At 37.5% G+C, this 15929-nt stretch overlaps 1 protein-coding gene across 1 annotated transcript in view; it reads right to left on the bottom strand.

Moving 5' to 3' along the window:
- Positions 1-15929, bottom strand: part of hyx (cell division cycle 73 hyrax) — a 54526-nt gene that overhangs the window by 33361 nt on the left and 5236 nt on the right. Inside the window, exons 2-4 of the mRNA XM_071675124.1 lie at positions 13467-13572; positions 11357-11476; positions 56-198 (exon numbers count right to left, since the gene is read on the bottom strand). Coding sequence (XP_071531225.1) covers positions 56-198; positions 11357-11476; positions 13467-13572 — 369 coding nt within the window. The remainder of the gene's footprint in view (positions 1-55; positions 199-11356; positions 11477-13466; positions 13573-15929) is intronic.

Here is a 15929-nt window from a genome sequence, read left to right as displayed (position 1 = left end):
AGTGAACAAGAATTGCACAGCCTTTAATTATGCCTGTAAATAAATGTTAGAGTACCTATCAATGTTGCTGACAATGGATGATTTCTTAGGTGCATCGAAGCGAAGGGCAAGCTGTTCTTTGATCTTCTGTACGTCACTGTCATCGTAACGTGGCTTCTTAGCAGCACTGTCCGATGTGTCCTCTACAGTCCGTTTTACCTGAAATATCATGTAAAGTGAAGCAAAAGGTAGTAAAAATTCACAGCAACTATGAAGCAACTCAAGATGAACCTGACTGTGATACATTTACGAGCTGCCTGGAGTAAAGCACATGGGTTTAAATCCTGGTTGCAGCAGTTAGTCCAAAGCCAACCTAGGTGATCATCTTCCCCTTTGGTTTGTGAATGAAATGGGTACCTGGCTTAGGAAAGGGTTCATATATTCATTTATTTATCTATTTATTTATCGATTTATCTATTTACCATACTTTGTCGCTATCTCCCACATCTGCAAGGTAGTGCAAGGAAACAGACGAAAGAATGGCCCAACCCACACACATACACATGTATATATACAGAAACGCCCACACACGCACATATACATACCTATACATTTCAACATATACATACTTATACATACACAGACATATACATATGTACATATTCATACTTGCTGCCTTCATCCATTCCTGTCGCCAACCCGCCACACATGAGATGGCACCCCCTACCCCCAAGTGTGCATGAGGCAGCGCTAGGAAAAGACAAAAAAGGCCACATTCGTTCACACTCAGTCTCTTGCTGTCATGTGCAATGCACGAAACCACAGCTCCCTCTCTAGCTGTCATGTGCAATGCACCAAAACCACAGCTCCCTTTCCACATCCAGGCCCTACAAAACTTTCCATGGTTTAACCCAGACACTTCACATGCCCTGCTTCAATCCAATGACAGCACGTCCACCCTGGTATACCCCATTGTTCCAATTCACTCTATTCCTTGCATGCCTTTCACCCTCCTGTATGTTCAGGCCCCAATCGCTCAATATCTTTTTCACTCCATCCTTCCACCTCCAATTTGGTTTCCTACTTCTCCTTCCCTCCAACTCTGACATATATATTCTCTTTCCTCACTTGTTCCCTCCATGTGACTAAACCATTTCAATATACCCTCTTCTGCTCTCTCAACCATACCCTTTTTATTACCACATCTCTCTTGCCCTTTCATTTATGAGATGGCTTTGATTAGCACACATCTCATGCCGTTTCACGGGTAAGGTTTTTTCATATTCCTACTTGAGTGTTGGTTGTCAATCATGGAATAGCCCAGTGCATAACAACGTGGAATTGTACTGGGAGGGCCCATTTCATTGTGCAAAATTTCAGTGTTTTAGTTGCTCGGCAGCCAGTGACTGTTTTGAGTGCTTTGTTTTGTGTCACATGCAGCTGTTATCTTTGCTTTTCACGTGGTAAATGATCAGGCAGGCAAGGCACTGATTTGGGTAGACTGGACGATGTTTGTAAAGGATACTAAGCGATTTTTCCTCCAAATCTAGTACCAGTAAGTGAACAGAGAATTTATTTTTTTGATGCTTTTGTGTTAATATCTGAGGTATGGTGGTGCATGTTCAATATATATATATATATATATATATATATATATATATATATATTTTTTTTTTTTTGCTTTGTCGCTGTCTCCCGCGTTTGCGAGGTAGCGCAGGGAAACAGACGAAAGAAACGGCCCAACCCACCCCCATACACATGTATATACATATGTCCACACACACAAATATTCATACCTACACAGCTTTCCATGGTTTACCCCAGACGCTTCACATGCCCTGATTCAACCCACTGACAGCACGTCAACCCTGGTATACCACATCGATCCAATTCACTCTATTCCTTGCCCTCCTTTCACCCTCCTGCATGTTCAGGCCCCAATCACACAAAATCTTTTTCACTCCATCTTTCCACCTCCAATTTGGTCTCCCACTTCTCCTCGTTCCCTCCACCTCCGACACATATATCCTCTTGCTCAATCTTTCCTCACTCATTCTCTCCATGTGCCCAAACCATTTCAAAACACCCTCTTCTGCTCTCTCAACCACGCTCTTTTTATTTCCACACATCTCTCTCACCCTTACGTTACTTACTCGATCAAACCACCTCACACCACACATTGTCCTCAAACATCTCATTTCCAGCACATCCATCCTCCTGCGCACAACTCTATCCATAGCCCACGCCTCGCAACCATACAACATTGTTGGAACCACTATTCCTTCAAACAAACCCATTTTTGCTTTCCGAGATAATGTTCTCGACTTCCACACATTCTTCAAGGCTCCCAGAATTTTCGCCCCCTCCCCCACCCTATGATCCACTTCCACTTCCATGGTTCCATCCGCTGCCAGATCCACTCCCAGATATCTAAAAAAGCCCAAAATAGTTGGAGCTTTAGTTAGTGGGAGAAAATGTCCTTTCAAGGTAACAGGAGGATGCAAGTTGGATTTGTGTCCATCTAAGCCCAAAAGGCAAACTAAAGACATCTGTGGTGATGCAGACATTCTGTTGTAGGTGAACTACTGTAGCAAATGTGGGATGTAGTTTAGCAAGTTTGTTGTTGCTTGCACAGAGTCAAGGTGCTAAGATTTCACTACATATATGTAGGTAGAGACTGATGAAGGTTGGAGAACGAACATCTACTTACAAACTCCACTGTACAGCTAAAGGGTTCTGGATATGAAGCCTCTGTGAATGAATCTGGCTAAGCAGCCAGCTATGATGTTGGCCAATCAATTTTTGATACTGTTGTGGAGTGTGGTATAGAGTATCTTTTGTGAAAGGATATGTCAGTTGACAATATTAAAAGCTTTGATGATTCTATTGCACTAACATGATGCAGAAGGGGGTGGTTTGGTAGATTGAAGCCATCTATGATGTGATTTGTGAAGTTTTTGTTTAGTGTGGTAGTGAAGTCGCTGAGTCTAGAGCCATATTATGTACATGAGTGGGATAATCTGCTTAATTCTGTTTTTCAAAGAGTTTGTATACTGAAGACTGATATGACTGTTGGCAGAAACTATCTACAATGAGGTTTTGCCATGATGGTAAAGGTAACACATGGTCTACATGCTTGCTGTAAAACTTTGTTTCTCTTGACCACCATCCTACAACTCATCACATATCTTGCATGTTATATGATGCTATTTTTCTCGGGGTTACTCCTCTGGTGTAGTTGTCTATTCAAGGTTGTCCAGGACTGTCCTTAATAAAAGTGTCTAGTTTTCTTCTGAATATTTCTGTAGTCACTTCATGTTAGTTTTTTAGTTCTCCTGGTATCCCATTATGAGGTAAGCTTCGTCTTTGGGAATGAACATATTTTTGTCTGATACTTTTTATAATTTCTTTAAACATACTATAAACTTCATCTAATGATTCTGTATATACTATGTTGTGCTGCTTTTTATATCCTCTATTTGTTGATACATTGCATATGTTACCATAAACAGCATCTTCCCTTACATACATCTCAATGACGGAGTTTTTAGTCTCATCTTTCATGATAGTTCACAAGTTCTAGTCCTGTGATCTCATCTTTCATGATAGTTCACAAGTTCTAGTCCTGTGACTTTAAAGTGTTTCTGAATTCTAATTTGCTTTTTTTTTCAGTCTGCTTAACTGATGTTAAACAACACACTGAAACAGTGCTAATTGTCCCATGAGTTATCTGGCAGAATTTCTCTGTTGAATGCTGCCCATTTGTATAAGATATCAAAAGATTTTTTGCATATTTCCTTGATCTTCATTTTCCACAATTTTACTTACTCCCATGTCATTAGCAAAACATCTGACTATCTCTTTTATATTCATATCAATGTAGGGTAGTGATTACAAGAAGTATTAAGGCTGATACTATGGGACAGCAATAAACACTTCTTTAGACAAGTTTCCATTTGCAGCCACTTTGAAATTTCTATTGGTAAAGAACCCTTTGATCCACTTACAAGCTTTTCTTCAATATCAAGTTACATTACCTTCTTTAGTAGCACTCCTTAATCTAAATCACTTTGTCAAATGCTATCGCAATATATACAAAAAGTGTCGATTATTTTCCCTCTAATCAGAGTTTTGTATAATAATAACAAACATATGCTGTAAAGGGAGTTCTACATTCTTGCACTCTTAGGGCACCATATCCTGAACATTCTTTCCCATCATACAACTTTTAAAATTAATGTATGCTGTCTGCATTAACCATGTCTTCATTAATTTTATTCCATTCATCCACCAATCTAATACCCGTACTTCACATCTTTCATAAGTTTCTTGCTCAATTTCATGTTATATACCCCTACTACCCTCTCAGTAGGTCAACTTTCAATCTCATCAGTGTTTTAAAAACCTTATAGATATAATCAGGGCACCCCTCACTCTTTTCTCTTCAGAGATGGGCAAATTCAAAGCCCATAGCCTTTTCCAGTAACTCCACTCTCTTAATTCTGGTACCATATTTAATTCTTTCCTCTGAACTTATCCATTAGCTCTTTCTACTTCTTTATGTATGGTTACCACATCTAAGAAACATTTTCTAGTTTTGGCCTTATGTATAGTACAAACAGCTTGCCATAAATTTCCTTAACCATAAACCAGAATGCAATTCCAATATCTGCTAGAAGATAGTTGGTCTTATCTCCCAAGGTGTTACTCTGGCAATAGGTTAGGGACAATGTTGTCTTATAAGTACTCTCACAGATTCCTGCAGTTTATTTCCTGCTAGATGATAACCATATCAAGGCCTTCTGTGACTCATCCTCATTACTTTACATTTACTTGGGTTGAACTTCATCGATCATTTTCAGATCAACTTTGTAGTCCTGTTGTAAGTTAATGCAATCCTCCTCACTACTGACTTCACTCATTACCTTTGCATTTTCTGTAAACATACTCAAGTAGGAGTCCATACCTTCTGGTAAGTTATCTTAATGGATTGAGAAGAGTCATGGTCCAAGGAAAGAATCCTACAGCACTCTACTGAATGCATCCTTTGTTCCCTTCCATTAAGGCAGTGGAAGGAGTCTCCCTAAAATTCCTGCCTACTGATTCAGCTTCTTAATCAGCCTCCATGCAGGACAATGTCAAATGATTTCTGATGATCCAGAATAAAAAATCCTCCATCCCTTCCTTCTGTCCATGACAGAGATAACATGTTTTTACTCCAGTGTATGTATGCACACATACACACCCTAACTTCAGTGTATGTGAGTGTGTGGAGGAGAAGAGGTGAAAACGCAAACCTAAAAAAACACTGGAGTGGCAGTACACTGATTTCATATGATGATCACCATGGATGGGATGCAATGAGTGTACTGCATATGTTTATGAATGCAGGAACTGGTTATACAGCAGCTCATGAGCACAATGTTATGTATACAGGAAATGGTTATATAATAATTGGTACAAACAAACACACACATATACACTGGCTGTTGTGAATAGTATCACTCTAGCTGTTGTGAATAGTATCACTCTAGCAAATGTGATTCTAATGATTCTAAAGTGTTTATGAATGCTGCACAAACCATGAGAATCATATAAATAAATCAATTACATAAAGCATCATACCTTATCTCAATCAGACAAGGTTACTTATCCATTGTAGGGTGGAAGAAGCCTGAAAATACTGCACATCTGGAGATGTCCTACTGTGTTTAAGATCTGAGACAATATGGGGCAAGTGGTACCAATTGCCAAGGGATGATGACATCACAATAGTGGAAGTTGCTGATTGGTTGGAGGGCAGACTGGGCAAAGCTGTAGGTTACTACTACCAAACACATTAATGACAAGCATTTCAGTCATCAAAAGGTTGAGGGTTTAGATTTTGAAACCTGGGGATCATTGTTCAAGGGATTAACTGACCCTTCAGAAAAATCACTACTCTGACATCTTCATTTGAAATACCTCTAATCAACTTTCTACATATATTCAACTCCTTATGGTCTAACTCTTCTCCATGCTCCTTCATTTATATCACCAAACAACTTCCTGAACAAACTATCATTTACAGTAAGTATTATATGACCATGATGTTTCCAAAGACTTTTATCCATACATTTTTCTTATGATTTCTATATTCAAGCACCCCTTTCAAATTTTCATTACATACTCCATCTTATTCCAACTATGCAGTGTATACTACCGGTCTCTAATGCTCTAATTTCTAAATTACCTAAACTGTAAGAAATACAAACAAAAGCTTTAAATCCATACATAAACCTTTAAATGGTGCCTCATTTCATGTGATGCTTACTAACTGAATGGTGGCCAACATCATGTGATGTTTACAAACTGAATAGTAACCAACATCAAGTGATGTGTTATCTTTATCTTCTCACTTCTGTTAAAATTTCCAGCTACTAGTATTTGTAATAAGTTCACTGGCCAAAGATGGAGTTTTCTTATAAGTTAATAGTAAAGTTGATTTCCAGGTTAAACCTTTTTATAATTGGCAAAAAAGTCAAGCTAGAGTTATGATGGGACACAAGTTTAAAGTCCCACAGTCTAAAGTTGACTTTTCTTCAAGTTATGTGGTTGATCAAGCTAAAGGTTAAAACCTTTTATAAAGAGATATAATCTAGCAAAATTAACTAGAGTTATTGGGTCTCATACCATTCAAGTTCTTTAGATGCTGGGAAACAGCTGTGATATTGTTAGAGAGAGAGAGAGAGAGAGAGAGAGAGAGAGAGAGAGAGAGAGAGGAGAGGAGAGAGAGGAGAGGAGAGGAGAGGAGAGAGGAGAGGAGAGGAGAGGAGAGGAGAGGAGAGGAGAGAGGAGAGGAGAGGAGAGGAGAGGAGAGAGAGAGAGAAGAGAAGAGAAGAGAAGAGAAGAGAAGAGAAGAGAGAGAGAGAGTTGGACTAAGAGATCTCTCTAAGCACCTGACAAGATGAAAGTTACATTATAGGAAAAGAAATGATTCCGTCATCATTACCAGCTCAGTTGCTGGGCAATCTAATGTAAGGGACTACAGAACACCTGCTAATTATCCTCATATTATGAAGACACACTACCTTTTAGTGGACACTAGCTAGATCATGAAAGTATGTTAAACACCTTGCAGATGGTTAACATATGGACAGTAGAAATCTGCCTACCAATACAGGCCTAAAAAAAATCTCCACATTTGACAAAAAATCACGAAAGATTAAATTTCAAAACTAACATGGATATTGATTTCAGCCGCTTACATCTACATGGTTTAAAATATCTTCAGCTTATTTTGGCAAACGCTAAACCAAAGTGACCAACCCCAAAACTTTAAAAACTGCAATCAAACTCCTGATACTAATTCAGGATTATCATGACCAAGCTTTCAGCTGTTAATTTCATAAAAAACAAGTTTAACTGCTGCCATTAGACATCTTTCAGTGGAATATCAGGTCATCTAATTATAAACCCTTTTCTTGCTATACCAAGTACAGTCACGCTGACTTTTCATGTAAATTATCATCATAAGTTAATTTGGGTCACTTATGTTTTGAAAGTTATTATCCACAGGTATGTATTCTTTCAGTGCCAGCAGACAAGAGCATTAGCCATGTGCTTTTCTCTCAAAAGATGGCATTACAAGCACTTAATTATATCTGCAGATGACTGCTTGGGGGCATCTCTCAGAGGAAGTGCATAAATCTGCCTTATCTTTGCTCACTTTTCCACTGTTTTCTGACCACAAATATGCCCAGCAGCGATAAATATGATGAAGATGACTATGCTGATGCACAAATGAAGATAATATCGCAAGTAGTCCAGCACATAAAATCAAAGCAAAGTGTCTCAGAGATGGGGTAAGAATCTGGCTCATTTCTGCTTTGTCTTTCCACTATTTTTTTTCACCCTCATTAAGTCATGTGAATATGATAGTGATGACCATACAGGCATAAAGTAAAGATAATACTTCAAGATTCTATAAGCTCCAACACAGACAGCCCATTTAATGCAATTGGGAGGATCAGGGTAAAGTTATATTTACCTGTTATTGTGCCTGCCAAAATACGCTTTTGTTGGTATTAATACTGTCAGTTACATAAATGATGAATGGCAGACTATGCAACAGTATTTCTGAAGTTTCCTTGAGGCAGTAATGAACTTGCTAACATGACAGTTATAAGGACAATCAGGCACATTAAGCAAAGGTAGATGGCAGTGTCATGGGATAATGAAAGTACTAAATGGTACCCTTCAGTAGCTCATGCTATAACAGAAGTAATATATGGGAACCTATCCAAAGTAATGAAATAATAGGAATTATGCAATTTTTATATATTTTTCTTTGTAATTTCTAATGTCTTCTAAAATCAAAAGTTCATAAAGACACCTTTTCTATATTGTAGAACTATTTTTCTGTTTGTTGACATAACCTGGTCTTGCAGCAACAGCTTATTTCATTATGTAATATTTTCTAAAATCTTAACACAACATATAAAAATTCTGGAGTGCTTCCTTTACAATCAGTAAAAATTTCAAAACTGCTTCAAAAAATTCATCATTCTTGGAACATACTTCAAAAAAAATAAAGGAAAAGATTAACAGGTATAATTTCTCAAATTTCTGTTTTGATGTAGCATTATCCCTTAAACAATGGAAGCTGTGTAGAGCTTACTGACTGGGGCATGACAGGAGTCGCAACAATAGTGCAAAACTTCAAGGGCTTTGTTTACAGTGTGCCAATATCATGAAATTCCTACAGACACTAAGCGTGGCCTTGGTTTCTGCCTTTTGTAGGCAGCATGAATGGTGTATCAGTAACACATCAGATTATGATGCACATTCTCTTCCACCATTCCTCTACCTCTTCCCTAGGGAATCTAAGTTTTACCCTTGCTTTCTATTTGTATTGTGGTCAGCTCGGTAGCATCTGGAGTTAACGCAATACTTACTTAAAAATCTAGAAAGTTCATATGCCCGAAGTTTGCCAGCCAGATTTGGTGGTATATTGTTGAAATCCAGCTGGAAAATAAATGCATCTAGATCTATCTTTAGCCTAAGTATTCAAAAACTCCTAGCCTGTATGAAAACTGATTATATATGTGGATTTATGTGATTATATTATTGATACTTTTTTACAAATGAAAAAATAGATGTGCCACTGAATCTTTTGCATGAGCTTAAGATTTTAAAGGCTGGAGTTATACCTTATGAATTTTAACTACAAAAGAGTATATGTTGAAAAGAGCATCAGTTATGTTTGTTTATTTGTCCCTTTAAATATCATTGAAGACAGAAGTGTATCACTATTTAGTTTGACATGTATTTTGTGATGTGAACATTCTAAACTCCTGTAATGAGATGAGCCAGTTATGAGGGAGTGCTATGGCTGAAATTTGTTACAGCCATTAAGTACACATATGATCTTCCGAAAACAGGTGATACTATGGAATCAAACTACAATGAAAATGATATGAAAGATGTAGGAAACATTATCATAAGTCAGCTGAAAGACAAAGGAAGATCGCAAATATCAATCATAGAGTGTTTTTGTGAATATCTGAATTCTAATGTATATCATAATACCATAAAAGTAGTTTATATTTTATTACCTTTTTGTCTCACACGTTTTTTTCTTGCCTGGAAATGTGTAAGGCGTCTTTACATATATTTTTGCTGTGATATACAGTATTTTGCAGCTTTTTACGAGTTTTGATCTGGTAATTCTTTAAATAACTTTGGAGCATATTAATATGTCACCCCTTAACAAGCTTTATTTTCTGGAATAAATCCATACTGCAGTTTAACAGCAATTTGCATACAGATATCATCCATCATGAAAATGCTTCTCCTAGTATAGCATTTGCAGGTCAAGGATTGCTATTTCTCACTGATGGTACTCCTTCAAACAGGACACTTGCATGTCAAGTAAAATTTGATCCGACTCCCACTATTTTTTTGCTACAAGCAGCAACTCGATGAAGAACAGCAGCATAGGATTCATCTATTCTTGTTTATAATTTTCACCTTCTGGTATCCTAAATGAGGGTTCAAAGGCTGTTCCCACATAACTTCTGTCTGCAAACCCAAGATGTGCTTCTTCAAGATACTCCTGGACAGACAACAGTTCTGGCAAACCTTCCAACTGGAATGAGAGGTCAGCTTCCAATTGTGTTTATGGAACTAGCCATAAGAAAATGTGATGGAGCAGAGGTGCCCAAAGTGACTGCACCACTGACTGAATCTGCAATGACCAGATTTTAAAAAAATCATTTCAAAATATGTTACATCTCGAAGCTGAAATATAAACATCTGGAGTATATGTACAGTCGTATAAATACTTAAAAAGAGATAATAAACAGACAGACAAATTGATATATAGATATGGCCAGATAGATAAAGTGATACACAAAGATAGATACAAATAAAGATAAATATAGATATATACACATATTCCAATTTTTTCCCAAACACAGAACTTCTGCACTAGGTGATGATTATAGAGTTAAAATCAATCTGTATATCAATGAAATCCAAGCTTACCAAGTGTTAATGACAGCATTATCACTGCAGAGTCCAATTCTCTTTCAATCATTGGGATTACTTGTTTTCTGATACATACTATCCACTATCTCTGATGAAGTCCCAACTCCAGCTTTCTTCTGTTGAAGCTTGTAGCAAGAATAGCTGCTCTTTGGAATGTGGATGCATATAAAACACACATAATAACATTATTGGGGTAATCTACATTTTTTAAATGATATTTGCTTCTCTTAGAATATCACAAAATCAGTAACACAGTTCAGCTATACCATACCATAAAAGCATTTACTACAGCATTTAATTTATTTTCTAAAATGAACTATGTTCAAAACAATAAAGAATAGTTTACTTAAGATCTGTGAAGATTTCCCTTTAGCCAGTGTATGCGTAGTGGTTTCCTTACGTCCAGCTGTAGCAGTGAAATTATTGGCTATTTCCTGCCAACAATGTGCTTTCCTATGAATTTTGCCAAATCCTGTTGTCTTATTATTTACTACAACTGTGAATTCTCTAAAAATTCCAACAAAACATTTTTTTCATAATCTCTGATTGGTAACGATTGCTTTGGCATAACGGTAATTCCTGTGACAGAGTAAATAAACGCCAAATTTTTGAGCCAATTTCAGATGCAGATGCACTCAACCTAGCAATTCTGGACCTCCTCAGTAACTGTTGTGACACTTAGGCACCAAAGTAGGTGATTGCCAAGGATTAAGCACTAATTTTTCTTTAACAAGAATTTTTAATTATCTTAAAAGACAGTCACACATTTACCGGCACTTGATCAACAGACCTGAAATATCAGGTCAATTCACATCAAACCAAAACCATCAAAAATTCCTGTACTAACCTGAGTGGGGATCTCCAGCGGAGCAGACTTGTCAATGGCTGTGGCTGTTGATGTCTCCCCATTGAGGTAAGCCAAAAGCTCTTTACGATCTGGACGACGTACCACAGGGATATTCTCAGCCTACAAGGAAGCATTTGTTTACAATATCAAATTGCTACATTCAAGTATGACAAAAATATATATATACCCAGGATACATAAAAAGTAATATGCCAGGAACAGACACCAGATACTGAATGGCCCTATTTGCTCACATCCACTCTCTAGCTGTCATGTATAATGCACCAAAACCAAAGCCTCCTATTCATAGCCAAGACCCAAAGATCCTTCAATAATTTTCCCCTGACTATTTCATATGCCCTACTTCAGCCCAATGATACCATATCACCTCCTGTATGCCACACTGCTCAAATTTACTCTGTCTGCCCCATGCATGCTTCACATTCTCCTGCACGTTCAGGCCTTGAGCTTTCAAAGCATCTTTCACTCCATTCTTTCACCTCCTTCTCTGTTTTCAGCAATGTTGACTGGGAACTACCACAGGTCATAAAGACTGATGAAGTATGCATGTCTTTGAGGAAAGAGAACAGGGCAACTTTTAAGTAAAACGTTGATTGTCTTAACTGTGGATGGTGCATATTAGTAACGATGGGTCATGAGATATGTTGAAAAAGTGTTTGCAATGTTATGGTGAATGATGATATTCAGAATGTAGATGACAAAGTGACATGTACATGCCTTGAAAGTGTAGTTTCAGAAGTGTTTATCTGGTGGGATGGCATTTAGAAAAGTAGTGGGAGGGCATTTACTCACTGCTTGTTTGGTAAATTTAGTATGTACAAATTTTGTCACTGATGTGTTTGTTGGAGAGACAAACAATTCTGTGAGTACTGTATAGGTTTCCAAAACGCAAGGCAAGGGTAAGTTTTTGTTCCTACTTGAGGGTTGGTGGTTGGTTATGGAATAGTCTGGGAGAAGGGTCTAGTGCTGCTACAAAGAAATGAGAACCAATCATACTAAAGAAAGACTGTATTGGAAGTTTTTTCAATGTGTAAGTGTCAAATACTTGTCAATGCTTGGCAGCCTGTGACTGTTCTGAATGTCCTGTTTTGCATGATTTGCAGCTTTGTTTAACTTCTTTTGACAGGGTGGATAACCAGGCCAGTGAGGTGTAGTCTGAGGTGGAAAAGATGAAGAGTTTGTAAATGTTACTTAAAAGATTCTTTATACTGGTGCTGTTTAGTGTTCAGAAAGCATTTAGTTTCTGGCCTTTGTGAGTAGTGGTTGATCATTCTGGGTTCAAGAGGGTGATGCTGGATTTCTGTGGTAAAGCAGACATTCGTGTTTTGAATGAGCCAGTGTTCTAACTGCCTAATGAAGTACTGCATGTTTGTTGTTACAGTATTTGAGTAGTGCTTTAGTGTCATGATATGACTGTGAGGTCATCTACATATAAAAGGACTTTCACACTATGATCTTCAGAAGGTAATGAGAGGTTATCTTGGAAATGAGGGAAGGGGGTTGGTGAATGAGCCAATCCTTGGTGGCCCATTGAGGAGTGTGAGAATTTTGGAGACAAAGCCATTGTGAATGACTGAATTGGCATCCAGTTATAAAGTTGGTTAATAATCTTTTTTTTTTGTGAGGCATGTAAAGCGTATTTTGCACAAGGCTATAACATGTACAGCATCAAGTGCTTTGTTGATGTTACTGTGATTAGTTCTATGTTTAGTTAAAGCTATCCAGGATGTATTTCATGAGACCAATGTGAAATGTTGCAGTGGAATGACTGGGAACAAAGCTGTTCTGTGTGATGAGAGTGGAAAATTTTGGTAGACTATGGTGGATCAGTTTCTCGGGAGTTTGGATACTGACGATAGTAGTGATTTTTTGTCGTTCATATATTCATCCAAACCTACTGTACGCCAGTCTTACTAATATACATACTTATGACTTACACCTTTATTCAATGCCCATCTGTAACCAATACAGGTTATGATTTATATCTTATTTTGCGGTGTATTATCTACTCCATTACAAGTCTGCAACATAAATCAGATGCTAATCTTATATAGTCTACAATTAAAACACTTCTCTGTTTGGTGACTTACCGCAGCCTTCCGCACATATGAGGGATGTGTGAGGCTGACATGCTTGAGCAGGAACAGTAGACATTCCAATGTGTAGTAGTCTTTAGGAGCTCCATCTTTTCCAGAACTGCAAAATAAAAATCATACATATATGCAACATCAAAAATTTGGACAGGCAAAAACACTTCCTTTGTAGTACAGCACACCTTACTCAATCATTTATAAATATTTACCCAAGAACCATTAAAAGAAAGAGCCCTTGAGTTACCTAGGATATCTCATTCCACAAGCTCTTGCAGCTCAAGGTTACTTCCAGTAACAGGGAAGTGTGACCTCCTTTGTAGAGACAAGTTCTTTCACAAGACTGTACTCCTACTGACAACCCCCCTCCCAAAGGTGACTTCTCTCTCAAGGTGTAAATCAAGCAGGTAGAATTTGGTAACAAACTCAATTAATGAAACTTTATGGCAGATGACAGATATTTCAAAAGTTGCTCCTGGAAAATTATGGAAAGTATGGCTTCTGAGTTGCACTTAAAAAATGGTTTGCTAGTGGCACACTAGACATGGATCAAATTATGATAATACTTTGGACTGTTCTGTGGATTAATCCTTAGAAGATCAAGACAAGTACTGTACCTACAAAGCATGCAACACCAATTAGTATGTGGTGGATACAAAAGACTGTGAGCTGAAGCCTCCAACAAACTGACTGACTGGGGAAAAACAGCAACACAACTGTTTGGTTCCACTCAGAACCAATGCGATAAAAAATCTACAAAGCCATCGTAAAATGTATATAAAGTTTGGTAGGATGGAATAAATCACCTAAAACACTGTTAACCCAGTCTAAATTGTGACCATTATTTCATTTCATTAGCTGAAGCATGATCCATTTTTATGTATCAACTGCAAATTAAAGAAACATCTTTCATATTTCTGCATTCTCAAAAGCATGCAAGCACCAGCAATTTAAGGGTGCTTGTTATTTCAAAACTGTAATAAGATGAATCACATTTTTTGAGGAAACCAGAAAGTGCCTGGGTCATGTGATGTGAACTGTACATCTAAAATCCATAGATTCTTCTTTTCACTTTACCTCTTATTCATGTTTAACACATTCTTTTGTCCTATGACACCACACTTACATCTGCCACTCATGACTTTTCTTCTGATCATCAGAGTTCATCTGTTTTCTAATGCTTATAATAAATATCTGCAATGAGGGAGCAGCTGAAAGCCATGTTGTCCAGTACTATGTAAACTATTTCAATCCACAAATCTAACCTGGTATATGTGTAGTTTAAGGATGCTTATCTATCTAATGACTTAGCAAAAGTTTAGAAAAATAAAAATAAAACTTGACTGTCTCCTAGGATTCTCATTAGTGGAACAAATCAAGGGGGAATGTTAAAAGACTCACCTTCACATGGGAACACTGAAAGGGGGGGTTCATCCTCAGAAACCATATCTGCGAAGTGTAGCTAAGAGTAGTGAGGAACATGAGAAAGTGTTCAAAAAAGTTCCATTGAGGAGATACTGAACAGCTGAAGTTAGATGATCCCTGTGAGTAACATCCACTGTAAATCAAAAACAACTTCCATCACTTCAACAGGGATTGTGTTTGAAACTCTCTCAAAAACCAGATAAGGTTACAACAGATTATCCCTGAGATGCAATGGGGTCCTCCAATCTTTTGTTCCCACAATTTGCACGATGATCAGAGAGAAATGAATTGTACTCTTATAGAAGCACCGTGATAACCAAAATGATCCATCTAAATTGAACAGAGCAACAGATCATGGTCCTGCAGATGTAGGCCTTGCTCAAGAGTGACTTCCAACATTCTTGCTCTCCGAGTCCTTTGACTATTGGTTGGCTGTAAACACACTGAGTTTCAATGCAGACGATGTCTACATCACTCCCTGACAGTAGTTTTCACAGGCTTTGATATATCAAATTTCATGTTTCTTGCTATCATAGCCATATGCAAAGCTCAAAGGACCTTGGCAAACAACAAAAAAAGATAGCAAAAAATTCTGCCTGGTTATAAGGACTATATCAAATTCAAACAACTAAATGTTTACCCATTTCTAATCTGCTTTTAAAAGAAAACTATTTGGCAGTGTCTTACAAGAATCTGTATATGTACATTATGATGCATCAAAACCCATATCATTATTTTAATGGGGTTCATTCGTTAAAACAAATTCACACAGTTTGACAGACATGCCAAAAGTCCACATAAAGGGAGGGCCTCTAAAAAAATAAATATAGATAGAAAAGCAAAAAGATGACAATGGAAAGCATTTTCAAGTTTTGAAGGAAGTGAAAAACTTGTCTTCTAAAATGTGCCAGGTTATAGTTATGGGGAAAGAAATGGAAATGAAGACATTTCCAAAGCTTCGAGGTGTAGGGAAAGAAACAATCACAAAAACAACCCACCATTCAGTTACCAACAGCCACACAGCAAAGTGAGTGTGTT

Source organism: Panulirus ornatus, chromosome 20 (genome assembly GCF_036320965.1).
Source record: "Panulirus ornatus isolate Po-2019 chromosome 20, ASM3632096v1, whole genome shotgun sequence".
Taxonomy (NCBI): Eukaryota; Metazoa; Arthropoda; class Malacostraca; order Decapoda; family Palinuridae; genus Panulirus; species Panulirus ornatus.
The sequence above is the reverse complement of the archived record's forward strand: the minus strand, read 5'-3'. Positions and strand labels throughout refer to the sequence as shown.